The sequence below is a fragment of the Eumetopias jubatus genome, unplaced genomic scaffold (assembly GCF_037043125.1).
Source record: "Eumetopias jubatus isolate StellerSeaLion01/CBP00866 unplaced genomic scaffold, mEumJub1_p1.0 scaffold_15, whole genome shotgun sequence".
NCBI classification, from domain to species: domain Eukaryota; kingdom Metazoa; phylum Chordata; class Mammalia; order Carnivora; family Otariidae; genus Eumetopias; species Eumetopias jubatus.
In genome coordinates this window covers 4,998,017-5,014,095 of record NW_028274821.1, presented here as the reverse complement: position 1 = coordinate 5,014,095, position 16,079 = coordinate 4,998,017, and the positions used below count along the sequence as shown (strand labels likewise).

The 16,079-nt window shown below is 44.0% G+C and overlaps 1 protein-coding gene across 2 annotated transcripts in view; it reads right to left on the bottom strand.

Annotated features, from left to right (window-relative positions):
• LOC114219815 (contactin-associated protein-like 3) overlaps window positions 1-11,474 on the bottom strand; it is a 185,826-nt gene extending 174,352 nt beyond the window's left edge. For both annotated transcript variants that reach the window (XM_088019136.1, XM_088019135.1), the window contains exon 1: window positions 11,390-11,474. In XM_088019136.1, the coding sequence (XP_087875262.1) occupies window positions 11,390-11,474 (85 nt within the window). The remainder of the gene's footprint in view (window positions 1-11,389) is intronic.
• Window positions 11,475-16,079: the final 4,605 nt, after the last annotated feature.

Sequence of the window (16,079 nt, the reverse complement as noted above, 5' to 3'; positions counted from 1 at the left end):
GATGGAGCCCCATGTCAGTCTGCTTAAAGATTCTCTCCCTCTGCCTCTCCCCCCATTCGTGTTCTCTTTCTCTCTTTCTCTAAAATAAATAAATCTTAAAAAATTAAAAATAGAAATACCATATGATTCAGTAATCCCATTACTGGATATTTACTCAAAGAAAATTAAAACACTAATTCAAAAAGATATATGTACCCTTCATGTTTATTGCAGCATTATTTACAATAGCCAAAATATGGAAGCAACCCTACTGTCCATCAGTAGATGAATGGATAAAGAAGATGTGGTACATGTGTGTATATATGTATATGTATATACATATATATGTATTATGTACACACACACACACACACACACACAATGGAATATTACTCAACCATAAAAAAGAATGAGATTTTGCCATTTGTGACAATATGGATGAACCTAGAAGGTATTATGCTAAGTGAAATAAGTCAGACAGAAAAGACAAATACTATTATTTCATTTATAGGTGGAATCTAAAAACGAAATGAACAAAGGCAGAAAAGACCCATGAATACAAAGAACAAATTGGTGGTTGCCAGAGGGGATGGGCAAAATGGGTGAAGGGAGGTACAGTCTTCCAGTTCCAGAACAAATAAGTCATGGGATGAAAGGTATAGCCTAGGGAGTAGTCAATGGTATTGTAGTTGGGTTGTATGGTGACAGATGGTAGCCACACTTCTTGTAAGCATAGCATAAAGTAGAGAATTATCCAATCACCATCCAATCACTATGCTGGACATCTAAAGTTACATGTATGCCAACTACACGTCAATTAACCTCCCCCTCTCGTCTATCTGAAAGTGTGGTCCACGACTTTAGTACATTTGTTGAATTTTTGTTTTATGCTATTTGAAAGAACATTGCTGGAATCGTCCTCACTTATATACCTCCACAGTGCCCCCACTATGTCATTCTGAAAATAAGAATAGGAACAGTCTTGGGGCACCTGGGTGGCTCAGACAGTGAAGCATCTGCCTTTGGCTTAGGTCAGGATCCTAGGGTCCTGGGATCGAGCCCCGCATCGGGCTCCCTGCTCCGTGGGAAGCCTGCTTCTCCCTCTCCCACTCTCCCTGCTTGTGTTCCCTCTCTCACTGTGTCTCTCTCTGTCAAATAAATAAATAAAATCTTTAAAAAAAATTAGAAGCAATCTTCATTTGAAAATAGAGATACTCTTTAGAGGTCATCATGCCCTTGAGCCAGCTAGTCATAAAAATTTTCAATAATAATAACAGGTTTTGTTGACTCAGAAAATCCCCCAGCCCAGACCAGGGGTGTCAAGTCTGAGACCACAAAGGGAGCTTGCTCTTGGTGTGGCAGGTTCCTAGACACAGAGTCCATGGCTGCCACACCAGAAACAGCTGTGGCTCCAATCAACTCAGCCTCCTGGCACTGGACACCCATGCAGAGGTGCAATGGCCATCTGTCCACCTGCCTGTCTTCTGCCCTTTGTGCAGCCAACCTTTCCCACTTGGATGACACACTGCTGCAAGTATCTAGTGGACGAACCAGGCTTCTGGAGACCTCCAGTTACACACTGCTGCCGGGCACCTCTATTTCAGAGCCTGAAAATGGAGCCCGGCTCGGGCTTGATCTAGGATCTCCCTAGAAACAGACATCCCATCTAATGGCCCCTGCCCAGAGGCCTCCTCGTTCCTGCTCATCGGTCCTGGGTAGCGCCCCTGACACCGTTCCTGCTCATTGGTCCTGGGTAGTGCCCCTGACACCTGGCCTTTTCAGCACTCCCTCGGGGTCCCCAGTAGCTTTTATTATACGCACCAGGCTTATCAAAGCCTCAGGCCAGAAATTATGTCATGCATTTTGCAACCGAAACAAAAGGAAACACTCAAAATCAGCCAGTGGATCTTTCCATGGACAAATGGTGAGCTCAGGGATGCTCATGTAAAAATTAATTTTTTATTAGGCTACCTGCAAAATGATTATAAAACACACATGAGGACGCTCCATTTCTTCTGTATACTTTCAAAACAGCGTATTTTCAATATATTAATTTCTTCTTTTCTTGGTAAATACTTACTGAGGGCCATCAGCAGAGCTGTAGGGACAAATAACTGCGATTCTGTTTGCAGGAACTTTAAAATCTAATGAAGGAGGCATACACGTAACCAACCATCTGTTATATGAAAGCAGATAAGAGCCTGAAAGCTGGTGCTTTCATAATAGATGTTAAACTAATTACCTAAATGGATGGTGCATTTTGCTTTCTTGTCAGGATGATGCAGGCAAAGCACCTGGTCAAGGACCGAGTCGCAATCACTTCCTGGCTCCACTTCGGGTCGATCAGAAGGCCACCCTCCTGTTAACAGTCCCCCGATAAGAATGGCCACACAACACAGCAGAGACAACATGAGTCAGATCTGGGGATTTGGCTGGATGTTTTGGGAAAGTGAATCATTCACCTTTCTACTTACTCGAGAGCCCACTGTCTCTCAGAACTACCCCCTGTCTCCTCAAGAGGTCCCTGCTTTCTTGGAGCTTGGAACAAGGGAATGAATAAGTAAGTAAGTGATCACTGCTTCAAAGTCCCAGCTAGGGAAAGCATTCTCTTGAGCAGTGTTGCTGGGCAGCTTGACCTTGGTCATGGATGTGCCAAACGGAATGTTGCTAGAGCATCAGGCCAGCATGGGAAGCCGGCACTGAAAGAGGGAGAGAGGCCAAGCCTCCCGGCACAGCCTCACCAATTGGCTCCAACTTTGCCCAAAATGAAATGACGTGCGCCGACAATTCCCTTCTTGGTGTAAGTCCATTTGATGGGGTTTTCTGCCACTTGGAACTGAAATATGCTTGCCAATACCCTAATCCTGACATCTCCATTTCTTATTAGTCTACACACAAAATCAAGCAACCACTGAGTCCTGAGAAGTGTTCTTGTGCAGGCGACACTGCCCCCTCGCACTCAGTCCTGACCCCACGGGCAGCAGTGGAGGACAAAGGACACCTCTCTGGCCAGCCCAATTCACGCAAGTCAACCCAGGCGGCCATACAGCCTCACTGTCCATCCAAGACAACAGAAGAGGAAGATGCTCATGGAGGCTCTGGAGATGAGGGTGCCGGGGACACAGGGGGGCTGCCCAACCTCCTCCCTGGAGAATGGGTCCACGATTAATGACATAGGTGTCTTTTTCGTGTTAAAGAGCACACTAGCCTCCCACTCCCTCCTGCCTCACCTTGCAACAATACTCACAAGGGAAAGGATCTTTTTTCTAGGCAAATATGGAACCTGTCCTCCAGCAAATGAATCCCATTACTTAACAAGGAGAGAGTAAAATCAATCATCGGTAGGGATGTAAATTTCTCAAAGATCAGGTTTTCAGGTTTACTAAAATAGAGCAGTAGCTCATCATGACAAAGTAGTAAATTCTTAGGATGACAATTTTATTCTTATGATCTAGAAAACCAACACTGTGTTTTCGTAGACTTGCGCTATAATTTAGAATAGATCATTTGACTTTGCCTAGCAGGGAACTGACTCTGATATCTGTCAACTCTACTGTGTTCTACGTCTGCAAAAAAAAAAAAAAAAAAAAAAAAAAAAATTTAGGAGTTTTCCTTAGACTTTAAGAAAGCTTAGAGTAGGGGCACCTGCGTGTCTCAGTCGGTTAAGTGACCGACTGTTGGTTTTGGCTCAGGTCATGATGTCGGGGTTATAAGATCACGCTGAGCGTGGAGTCTGCTTCAGATTCTCTTTCCCTCTCTCACTCCCCCCACTCGTCCGCACACTCTGTCTCTCTCCCAAATAAATAAATGTTAAAAAAAAAATAAAGAAAGCTTAGAGTAATTTGGTGATTGCTCCTTTAAACTCTGAAATACACCTTAAACTATCAACACGCCTTCCTGGAGTCCTCCAATTTTTTTTAACTCTTAGCAATGCCTGCACAGCCACATCATACAAAAGGATGTGCATTAGGGGCGCCTGGGTGGCTCGGTCAGTTAAGTGACTGCCTTCGGCTCAGGTCATGATCCCAGGGTCCTGGGATCAAGCCCCACATCGTGCTCCCTGCTCGGCAGGAAGCGTGCTTCTCCCTCTGCCCCTCACCCTGCTTGTGTTCCCTCTCTCGCTCTCTCTATTAAATAAATGAATAAAATCTTAAAAAAAAAAAAAGGATGTGCTTTGGAAGGTCAAGATCACGGGGTTTCTTATCAGAACTTCCATGAATCAACACAACATTGTAAGGAAGCTTAAGACTCACAGACATGCAGCAGCTCACTTGATGACAGCACACAGCTATTTATTTTTCTTTTCATGTGGTAATACTCTTAGTGTCGCAGTGCTCTTATTTGCAAGTTTTAATCATCAAAAGCACAACAAAAGTAAAGGTACATAATAAAACCTTAATCTTGATAATCTCCAAATATTTGAACAGATGTCTATAGACACGTATTATTTTTCTTAAGTCTGCCAGACCTGAGACACGAAAATAGATCCTGGTTCTTTAAATATTTTCTTCCATAATAGAAGTTTTGATCACAAGGACTTTCTTTGAGCCGCATCAAATCATTGCATTATTTTCTAATGCTAATTGGGCTCTTCTTAGTATATCTACTGGCCTGTAAATCAAAACGCTACCCGCCATCCTTAGTACACACGTCCCGGGGAGGACGATGGGATTAGGGGCGGCGGGTTCGGGACGGCTGCATACCAACACCTGCAACAGCACCTTGGCTGGGGAAGGCAATACTTTCACCTGGGACGGGGCACCTGTCGGATTTCTTAATCACTCACATGCTCAGCAATCCGAACTGGAGAATATCCACCTTACACAACAGTTAATAATAAACAACTCGATTCCGCATAACGGGATTGCCACCTAATCCACCACGTGCCTGGCTCCTAACGATCAACGGTGGTTCCCAGTCCCTTCCGCAGCCCTCTCTACCCACCCACCTCCCCGGGACACACCAGCCCATGCACGCTGTGGTCATTCTCACACCCCTGCTGCCAATTCACCACTCCCAGAAACAGTGTGCTCAGCTTAACTTTATCAAGCTCTCTGGTTGCCTGGGGATTTATGTATGTTAAAATAAAAAACTCATTAGAACCGTGAGTCCTGCAGGCAGTGCCTAATTTAATGTCTCGAGGGAACAGGTCACTCCTGCTGTCATCCAAGCTTGCAATTTGCCTGCTGGCTCACAAGCTCTAGAGAAATCTTCCACTGGGTCTTGAACACCCCAAGCAAGGGGGTGACAGTGGCAGGAGCATGTGGGACACGGTCTCAGCCACAGCACTCAAGGGGCTGCCCAAGGATACTGAACCCCTAACAGATTCCAAACAAGGTGGGCCAGCCCCTGTCTCCCAGTGGCCCAATGAACACATGGCCTAGAAATTCCTTCTCCCGGGGCAACAACTGTGAAATTAGCTGATGTAACCACAAGTGATAGAGTATGTAAAAGCCACATCTCAATAAAACTCAGGAAGACATAAATTTACACTGTTTATCATATTCCCTGAATTAACACATCCAAAAATAATTGCATTTGCCAGTTCAAAAAGCAAACTTTTTCATGTGTCCCTCCCCAAGTTAGCTATAACTAACACACCCTCCATGAGTATCTTATTCAGAGTACTACAGAGTAATAAAAGGCACTGCCCAGATAAAATACATTGCACCATTTTTTTGTCCTACAACTGTGCTACAGGGCAATAAAAGCTTTGTAGTTAACATTTGTACCTGAAAAAAAAATCAATTTAACTTGTAACATCTTAATGTCTAAGCTCTGATCAAACGGTAAATGACCAAGTCAGCCATGAGTGCATTATTCTGAATAATTAAACAATCATCTGGGCCTATTGAACAATGCCCTGCCTAATGGTAAAAAGGTCATGCGGTCATGCTCTCTTTTTGCAGTATTTACAAGTTGTGTGTAATTTTTCTTAACACATGATAAAAGACATCTTTAAAGCATGTGATCCTAAGCCACAGAATTCAAACGAGGAATAACAAGTATGTCTATTTTGATGGAACTTATTACATTTGGTCCAATGCCTTTCAGAAATAGGCTGACATAAATAATTCAGTTTTTTAAAAGTTATTCAACACCAAGCAACCCATGCCTAAAGCAATAACACCAGAGTGGGGTGGCAGGTGGGGTGGGCACCCTGCAGAAGTTACTCTGAAGAATTTTGTATGTTGAAGCTAAGCCTTCCAAGGCTCTAAAAAGTTAATGGGGAGAGGTCCTTGGATCTATTACTTCCAAATTGTTTGAACTATTTTATACTTTTACATTCAAAGTCCAATTTTGATTTAAGGGAGAGAATTCAAATTAAAATTTGCTCAGTTCATTGAGATGTTTCTATTAGTGAATAGGTCCTTTATGAACTACTTTTGAATGATTTGGGTTTTTTTTTTCCCCAGATCAACACAAAAAAGCAGATTTTCATGACCTCCAGTCCTCTCCACAAAACATCCTTCCAGATGTGGGAGGGTCACTGATGACATATCCTCAGGGCATTTTGTTTGTTTTTGCTTAAAGAGTCTCCCAAAATTGTATAAGCTGGCTCGGTTCTTGCCCATCACTCTATGTTGAGAGTCACCATGGAGTTTGTAAGTTTTTTGTTTGTTTTCTCTGTGTTTCCAAAAGCATCCTCACCACCTCAGTACTTCTGGGAACTGTATTCAAATACTATAAAGACGGGTTTGTCGAAGGTTCTTTCCAAAAGTTCTGAGCTCCACTGCTTGCTAAAACACCTATCCATTTTTCTGTGCTCATTTTCCCCAACACATTTCAGTGCATCAGGAATGGAACCCCCTATTCACCTGCTCCTTGGGCACATCCTCTGACAGGCTCCCTTCCTGCCCCAGGCTGATGAACTCTGAAGACTGGGCTCACTCCAGACAAACACAAAGCAGGCTACTGAGGCAAAGAAAAGCCTGAACCAGTGAAAATACTGGAAGGACTTTAGTCCACATTAGTCAAGGTGAAATTTCTTTACAGACGATATAGAGCCTCTTCACTCATGACATTACTGGAGACTGAGTACGCTCAGTTAGCAATAAAGAATTTTAATGACACTTAACTTAATTACAAGAATCCATGTCCACTGAAATAACAAGACTCATGAAAAACAAAACTCTCGAGAAGAGACATATGACAAATACATTTACTTAAATAAATGCTCGTGGGGTGCCCGGGTGGCGCAGTCAGTTAAGAATCCAACTCTTGATTTTGGCTGAGGTCATGATCTCAGGGTCATGGGATCGAGCCCCGCGTGGGGCTCTGTGCTGAGTGGGGAGTCTGCTTAAGATTCTTTGCCTCTCCCTCTGCCCCTCCCACACGTGTTCCCATGCACTCTCTCTAAAAAAAATAAATAAATGCTTGTGATTTTATACTTCTTAGCAATTATAGCATTATGTCCAGTTACTAAGCTCTGCATGCATATTTTTTAGTCCAAATTATTAAGGCTAATCATATCACCAGGTTAGGATGATTCATAGACTATAAGAGCCTCACTATTATATCAAACTGTGCCTGTTATTTATATTTTAAAAGGATAACACTGTATGATATTTCTATTACAGGATTATATGAATGCACTTTCATCAAAGAAGATACAGTAAGGCTTTAGCACATGAAGAAGCCAAGGTTCCAATGAAGGAAGGGTGCAACTCTGGTACAAATCTTCCAGCTGAGATGCTAGCATGTTTATTGCTTAGGTCAAGCCCTATGTAGTCCATGAAGATCATGCGCTGGTTTCCCATGGCGGCCAGCAAAATGGGCTTGGTCCACACCCCCAGTCATGGTCAGACATCTCTCCTATGTATGTAGGATTTACTGGGGAAAAGGGCAGGTGCCAATATATAAAAACAAGTTCAGATGCTCACTCCTAGAACAGCAATTCAAAGTGTGTACCCCACCTGCAGTGGGCCAGAAATATATCTTTCTTTCTTGCAATGAGAAGGGCACTTTTGACAGGAAGGAATCACAAGGAAGCTTCTAGGGAAAATCACAAGTATTGAGTTTTAACAAAGTGAAAACACGTCAGTCGTACTCACTAAACTGAATCCCTGGATTTGCAAAAATGTCATCATTCATATCAAATAATCACCACCAATGCCTGAAATTTCTAACATACGCTTTGGTCCTTTTTCGGTAGAGATGGAAAGGGGGCAGCAACTATCAGCTATAGCTTATATTTCACTTACATGGGGACAATAATGCAGCTGTGAATGAACTGTCAATTGTGTTGTTCCCAAGTGGGGAGGGGGTACACATTACCCCTCAGAGTGATGCACAATCCTGGAAACAGGTTTACATTAAATACACAATCAAAATGTTGACATTTTCAGACGCAGGTTATGTCTCTTCTTCCTCCCAAAGGGTCTTGGAATTCATAAAGGAATCGTGGATTCACGAGAATAATTCTAAAGTGAAGAGCTATCACCTTCTTCCATTTGTGGCTCTTGTTAGGAAGTAAAGGAGCCAACAACAGCCTACATAACAACTTCCAGAAAGCAGGGCTTTAACTTGGAATCTATATTCTAACTTCCCTCTTGAGTTATTTAAGAGGACAGATCCATATTAGAACACTCTCTTCTTGACTCAGGACAGACAGTTCTAGAAGGCAGACCAGGGAGATGTTCACATTTTTAAAAAAATATCAGGTCCTAAGCCATATTTTGGAGAACGCAACTTGTTTTATCTTCAGAAAGACAGAGAATAAAGAGCAACAAAACAAGCTCATGGTCACGGCCATTAAGAAACATTTCCCTCCTGTGTATCATCTTCCTGATATAAAATTTCCCACTGATTAAAAAGATTCGTATCACACATGTGTGATGTCTGAGATGTCAAGTCTTTCGAGCCAGTCCTGTTCCTTCAGAGGATCTCTTAGGCTGGAACCTCCCCTGGGGCTGACCCCTGGCTGACCGATTTACTACTGAGAACCTGCTCTAAGGAGAGTAACTGTGTCTTTGGGTCCGTCTGGGGAGATCTTTGTCTTTTTTTACTCATACACAACTCTCATTAATTTCTTATTAGTGCTCAAGAATATTTCATTTTTGTTCATTTTAAAGTCCTGCCTGAAAGGATTATTTGAGTTTTGAAAACACTAAAACGGGGGCGGAGTAGGAGGATATACAACAAAGATCTTGAGCAATACTGACGTTCGTGATTTCTTGTTTGTATCTTAAATCCCACACTGCTGGCAAACTCCTCTAGAATTTCTCGAATGATGGGGCAGAACAAAAAAGACCCTTCTACCCTGACTTAGTAATAACAGATTGCAAATACATGTTGATGTACCTTGCTTGTACGCACATATAACACACACTTCCCAAATCTGCAGGAGTTAAAGAAACACTGAATTGGTCAAACTAGCTCATCTAGACATGAGATTCATTCACCATTTACTTGTACTGTTACAAATGATGCGGCCAGATGAGATTACTGAGAAATTATCAAAGGCAATCTGTGTGGTCTCTATCAATCTTTAAATCTGCAAAGTCATTTAAATATATACTCGACACTTGAAGAGTGTCATCTTTGTGGTGATCTGATCAAGGACTTTAACTTTAGTATCTAAACTGTCCTTAGCAATGCAAATGTACATAGGTTCTTTAATTTATTGAACTTTTTGCAAGAGTACTAAATACACCTAAACAAACAGAGAATGAAAAGCGAAAACTAGCATCAGCATCTGGAGAGTCAGCCAGAGACCCAGAGGGACTGAGCTTGGAGACACAGCCGGTTTCAGACATTAGTATCTGCATGGATATTCAGGCGCGGCGCATCCCAGAGCATGTGACTCCTAAGAAGGATGTTCAGCGTGAAAGAACCTGATACCTCCGTGGATTTCAGGGAGTAAAATACTAAGTGAAAATAAATAAATACCAAAACAACTGATCTTGGCAATATGCTGTAATTACAACTAAGGAGCCGAGAAAGGCAACAGGGCACTCTGCTTTCTCTCGTGGGAAGGATTTTTGAAGCCACGTTTCCTTTAAGTAGGAGTGACCTCCAGTGACTTTTTAATGGTACCTCAGAGTAGTACGTTGAATCATTCTACAACTTATTAGTATCAACAAATCATTTAGTAGTGGTCATTTTTAATTTCTTAGCAAAATGACAAGCGCTCTGTTGCAGAATCTAAGGATTTGATTTTATGTAAATGCCCATTTAATTAATTCAGAGCAGTTGTTGCACCAAGCTAAATTAAAATTGTGTCTGAAACACAGGGCAGTATTTGCTTAACGAAGATTAAGGCTCATTTTTGGCAGTGACTCATACCCAATATGGCATTAAATGAGCTGATACTAGATGATGACACCACTAAATCATCACAGCCCTGCAGCATCCATGGATGAATGAGTGGGAGAGTGACTTTATGTGTAATGCTTTTTCACTTTAGCAAACTTCCCAGTGAGGGCAGAGTTGGACCCCCAAGAGGCAAATCTGGATACCCAACAGTATGGTCAGTTTCTGAACAAGCCTGCTAGCCCTTTCTTGAAACACACACTAGCTTGTCCTAAGCCCTACACCTGATTTTTTTTTATTTTTTTTTTTTTTCCTTAAAGGGAATGGGGCAGGGAGAGAGGACAAGGGGGACTTTCTTAAAACCCCTCAAGGAAAGAAAAGCCCCAGACGGAGATTTCAATCTGAACAACACTCTGAAAACTTTTTCTGATGTTCAGACTCAGGTGGGCTGAGTCCATGCAGGTAATAGCATCTTTAAGATCGGACTCAGCGCGAGCTAGCCCAGCACCCAGAGGCTAATGTATGTAGCCCCGGTGAACCTACAAAATCAGAAGCACACACATCACAACATGCAAAGCATGGACATAAAATCAGCGCGGAGGGCAGGCTGCTTTCCCTCTACCGCGTGAGGGGTCCGGCTCTCCCGAGTCGCGGGGACCGTCCAGGGCAGGGTGGGCTGCGCTGCAGCCCCGGATTCCGCAGAGCGCCCACTGCAAACGCGTGCGCTAATGCAGGACCCACCGCTTCCCACTGACACGGCTCCTACAGAACGCATTTACACCAGAAGGAGATAAATGACCACAGCCGGCCTGCTGGCCTCCCGTCATCGGAAGCTATTCTCTCGCTGGACTCTCCGCGTCTCCGTATTCTCATGCTGATTTTTAGGCTTTACTAGAACTTGAGCTTTCTCAATGAAGATTCAGCTCACAGACAAAAAGTCAAATACAGGTTTTGCTGTATTTCAGACTTGGCAGGAGGAAAAAGCATGATAAACCATCCTATCTTGGCGCTGATACTTGGGGATGTGTTTTTTTTTTTTTTAATGCCTTATTTTCAAAAAAACACGCCAGCGATTCCCTTCGGCAAATATTCGTTACTAATAAAAACACAAATTCTAAGTTGTCAATGCAAGTTTTAAAAGATGTGCTGTACTCACAAGTATTCCCTGCCACTACTGGGCTCCAGGGCCGAGCAGACAAAAGAAAAAGCATCCCGAGGAAGGCTCCCGCGGCAGGGTCCATGGTCCCCCGCCCCAGGACCCGAGGCGTCCGGCAGCGGCTCCGCGCGGGCCTAGCCGCTCGCTCCCGGCCGGGGTCGCGCTGCCTCCTCCGCGCTCTGCGGACCCGCGCGGCGGGCGGGCGGGAGCCCCACCTGCGGCCACACCCACCCCCGCCCTCCCCGCGCCCGCGCTGCGGGCTCGCGCAGCCCCGGGCGCCCCTGGCGGCGGCGGGCGGAAGTGCGCCCGGACCGCGACCGGCCTGCTACCTGCGCGCCCCGCGGGGAGAGCGGGGGTCGCCGCGCCTCCGGGAGCCCGGCTCCTTCATCTGCGGGTCTCCCACTCCCGACGGCGCGCGGTTCAACGAACCGCAGTCTGAGGTGGCTAGCGCCATCGACGCGATGATGCTGGAGCATCCGCAAGGCACTGAGCATTAGCACTGACGCCAGGAAAAGTGTCTTTTGTGGTTTTTGGTTTGGTGTGTGTGTGTGTGTGTGTGTGTGTGTGTGTGTGTGTGTGTGTTAGTGGAAAAGATGAAGTTGGGAGAGAAATAACTAATCGGGTTGGAAGAAAACCTTTACATGTATTGAAAACGATTGTAAAGAAGACTTCTTGTTTTCTGAACTCATTTAATGATTCATAGTAAAAACACCTAAAGAACTCCATATTCATGTATCAGATCGCGTTGAACATTCTAAACTTTCGCAGTGATGTATGTCCACTTATAGCTCAATAAGGCTGGAAAATTTTTAAATATACATATATTTTTAAAATATTATATATATAAATTGTAAACCCTACCCTACTTGAGCTATGGTGTCAGCATTTTACTATGGATATTCCTGCTCGGAGATTTGAGGGCTATGACCAACAGACAGATAAAACCATAAACTGGCACCCTGACAGAAGGAATGTTGTTCCAAATACCACTGCAGAAGTCACCTTATACCGAGTAGGTGTCTTGAATAGATTTAATTGCAGAATGAAAGCTTTGGAAACAACTTATATCTACTGTATGTGTATTGCTTTCCACTCAGATTCTTTCATAACAGTTCCCCAAAGGAACATATTTTTAAATGATGGAATATTAAAGGAAAAGCATATCCAAAAGCGGGGGGGGGGTCATTTCACAGCATAAAGACAAAAACCTAAAGGCCCATGGAGAGAGAAGGATTTCAAGACCCATGACCTGGTACTCAGTTGCCAGCTTAGTGGCCTTGTCTCCTCCCTGAAGGGGGTCCCAGCAGATGTAAATCCAGGAGTTATGAGCACGGCATCACAGATCAATACTCTCCTAAAACTGTCATCAGACTGGTGACAAATGTGCTGAGATTGGGAAACAGGCTCCAGGCATTCTTGTACCTTCCAAAGTGACTGGAATACGAAAGGAACTTTAACCTTTAGCAAAGCCCCACTTGCCTGACAGCAAAGGATGCAGAAAAGTGTTTTTATGGTTGTTATTTTGCCTGGTGGGGGCGGGGGGGAGAACCAAACCAGAAGTGGAAAATTTAAATAGCTTTGCCAAAGTCATAGTATTAACAGCTAGAAATGCTGAGAATTAGACCAAAATACAGAGATTCTGATCCCAACTTTACTTTTCTCTACCCCCACTTGGGCCCTTGGGAATTGGGAAAACTTCCCACCCCCCCAACCCCCCACCCCGCCTCCCAGCAAAAGGCAGTGACGGCAAAACCTGTTCAGAAGGCGTATTTGGAGCCTTGCAAAAAGCCACAGGTATGGCAATGACCTTCGTTCAGACACTTCTCCGGGGCCTGCCAGGAATCCTGGGACTGGAACATTTTATTTCTAATTTTGTAAAGCAAATATAAATTAATGATATACATTAACGGTCTAATATATTTTTTAAACAACCTATAGACCAAGCACTGTGCATGTGTGTGTATTCTTAGTCTAAATAAATGTTCACAACTTTCCTTTGAAGTAAGTACTATGCCCATTTAACTGATAAGCTGGACCTCAGAGAGGGTAAGGGATGCGTCCAGAGTCACACAGCAAACCAGGATTGGAAGCCAGGTTAACTGAGCTCTGAAAACACCTTCTCACAGAGACAGTGTCTCTGCAACGGAAAAGTTGTCACCCTGTGAAAATGGTACTCAGTGGTTCATAGGAAACTCATTTGGAATGCATTAGTAGGCGCCTCACTAACTGATGCTGATAAAACCCAAAAGGGCAGTGATGGTAAATCACTTGAGCAGGCATTAGAATGGGTTTCTACAAGTCAGATGAGACCCAGCAACAGAAGGAAGTGAGACCCCTGGGTGGGCTTCCCCCTGCAGTGCACAGCATTGAGCTGTTACCAAAAATCCAAATGAGTAAATTTTAAAGTCTATCTGACTTTATTAATCGATTCAGGAATCCGGCAATATCCCCTCTAGCAAGCAGAGGGGAATTCCAAAGGGCTCTAGAAAGAAAAGTTTTTAAAGAAAGGACGAGGGAGTCATAAGCAGGAAAAAAAGGATTATTTGGGGTGGGCTCGGCTTCCTTTAGGGAAAAGTGGTCTTATTAGGTGGATTACTTCATCTTCCTTTGGGGGTTGGAGAGGGCCCATGTGATGGTTTACCTTATTACCTTATTGATGCTGATCAGAAAACTCCTGACTGATCAGTTAAGACTATATTTCTGGGAGAAGTTGAAACTTTAATTAGGTTAGGCATTAAGCCCCGGTTTAGGGGCTTGGTCTAGCATAAGTCTGGGCTTGTGGTTCTCTTTTTAAAAGGATGCTGGGCCAGGGCTGGCTCAGTTGGTTAAGCGTCTGTCTTCGGCTCAGGTCATGATCCCGGGGTCCTGGGATCCAGCCCTGAGTTGGGCTCCCTGATCAGCAGGGAGCCTGTTTCTCCCTCTCCCTCTGCTGCTCCACCTGCTTGTGCTCTCTCTCTCTCTCTCTCTCTCTCTCTCTCTCTGTCAAATAAATAAATAAAATCTTTTAAAAAATAAAAGATGCTGGACTGGACATCAGCACTGGGGTCATGGCATGACCTCCCAGGACAAGGGGAGCCCCGGGTGAGAAGGGTTGGAGATATCACATTGGAGCAGAGACCTGCTAGCAGGCGGTCCATATGGCTCGTCCATTCATCCCTCTCCCGCTGTCTCTTCTAGTAGGAGACTTAGTGGCTTGCTTTTCAGTTTTTTTTTGTTTGTTTGTTTGTGTAATGGGGATCATAGCCAGTCACAGAGCCTTTATAAAGTTGCAGGTTTGAAACCCCCGCAGGAGGCTGGAGCCTGCAGAGCACACCAGCTGCAGAGCCGCCTGGGGAGCTGGCACAGCCGTGAGACCCTACCAGCTCCTCAGCACCCGGGAGCCTCAGCTTCCTCGTCTGTTTGCTAAGGTGATCGGAGTCTCTCCACAGAGGACTGATCCAAGCATTAAAGGAGAAAATGTATGTTGAGTGCTTAGTGTCATGCTTGTTGCAAGGGCACTGGATCGGGTGGGCATGACGCTGGAGCTCTGGGCTCAGAGGAGAGAGGATGCAGCCTGGGTGCTGCCAACTACCAGAAGCTAACACACTCCATTCCCCGACCCTTCTCCATAGCTCTTTGCTATTTTATTTTAAGTAGGAAAGATGAAACAAATGTGGAGACGTAATCTTGCACATTTCTATGGCTGATGATTCAAACCCAGTGTGCGTGGCTGCAGAGTTTATACAAAACACAAAAGAGAACTTAATATCAGCATGAGTCATAAACTAAAGACAAGAAATGCACTGCTGATGTTCAGAAACGTGTGGACACTCATGTATGTCACTGCAGACAGGGTGCCTACAGAACTATTCTAAGTGAAACCAAGCCCATAGCATTTCCTGATCAATGTCCTCTGTCTTCCCGGCACACCTGGGTCCACTCCGTCCCTGAGCAGAGGAAGGACCAACTTGCCCGACCAGAGTGAAGACTCTTCTGAAGGCTCTCCACAGATTGAAACATGATTCCATTAATTCCCCGCTTCATTCGGTGATTTTTCCCTATAAATTCTTATTTCTGCATGTTTTATTTAAATCTAGAAATACATTTAACTATACTCCCATAATGGGAACAGATTTGTCATTAAATCCTCTGAAAGTTAGAATACTGTGAATAAAATATAATAGTATTTCTATTAGGAGTAATTTTTCCCATAAGCCCCTGAGCAACAAATCCTGAAGAACAATTATCAAGAGACAGACTCCAGCGAGAATAAATGTCACATGTGTGATATAGGACACACTGCACAGCATCTTTCCAGGTTCTCACTGATGAGCTGTGTTCCCTATAATTAGTCCTTGGGAAGCCGGGGTTTTAACAGCCAAAGGATTATGCATCTGATTACATAAATCTCAGCTACAAGAATAGTCAACCTCCCTACTTCTTACAAATTCAGTCTGCTTCAACCCAGTAGGACTTTTTGTGACGACCACGGGTATCTAAGACAACCTAAAATAAGTCACAACAAAGAACCTGAAGTATAAAAACAATACTGCATGGTATTTCCCAAAGTGCGTGAGGAAACATTCCACATGATTATTCCCAGATCGTCACACACACTTTCCCTGATGTTCTGGCTTGGATAGAATCAGAGAAGTTTAAATTAAGATGGCGCTCAGATTCAAGTGGCCAGCCCTCCACCGAATTCAAACAC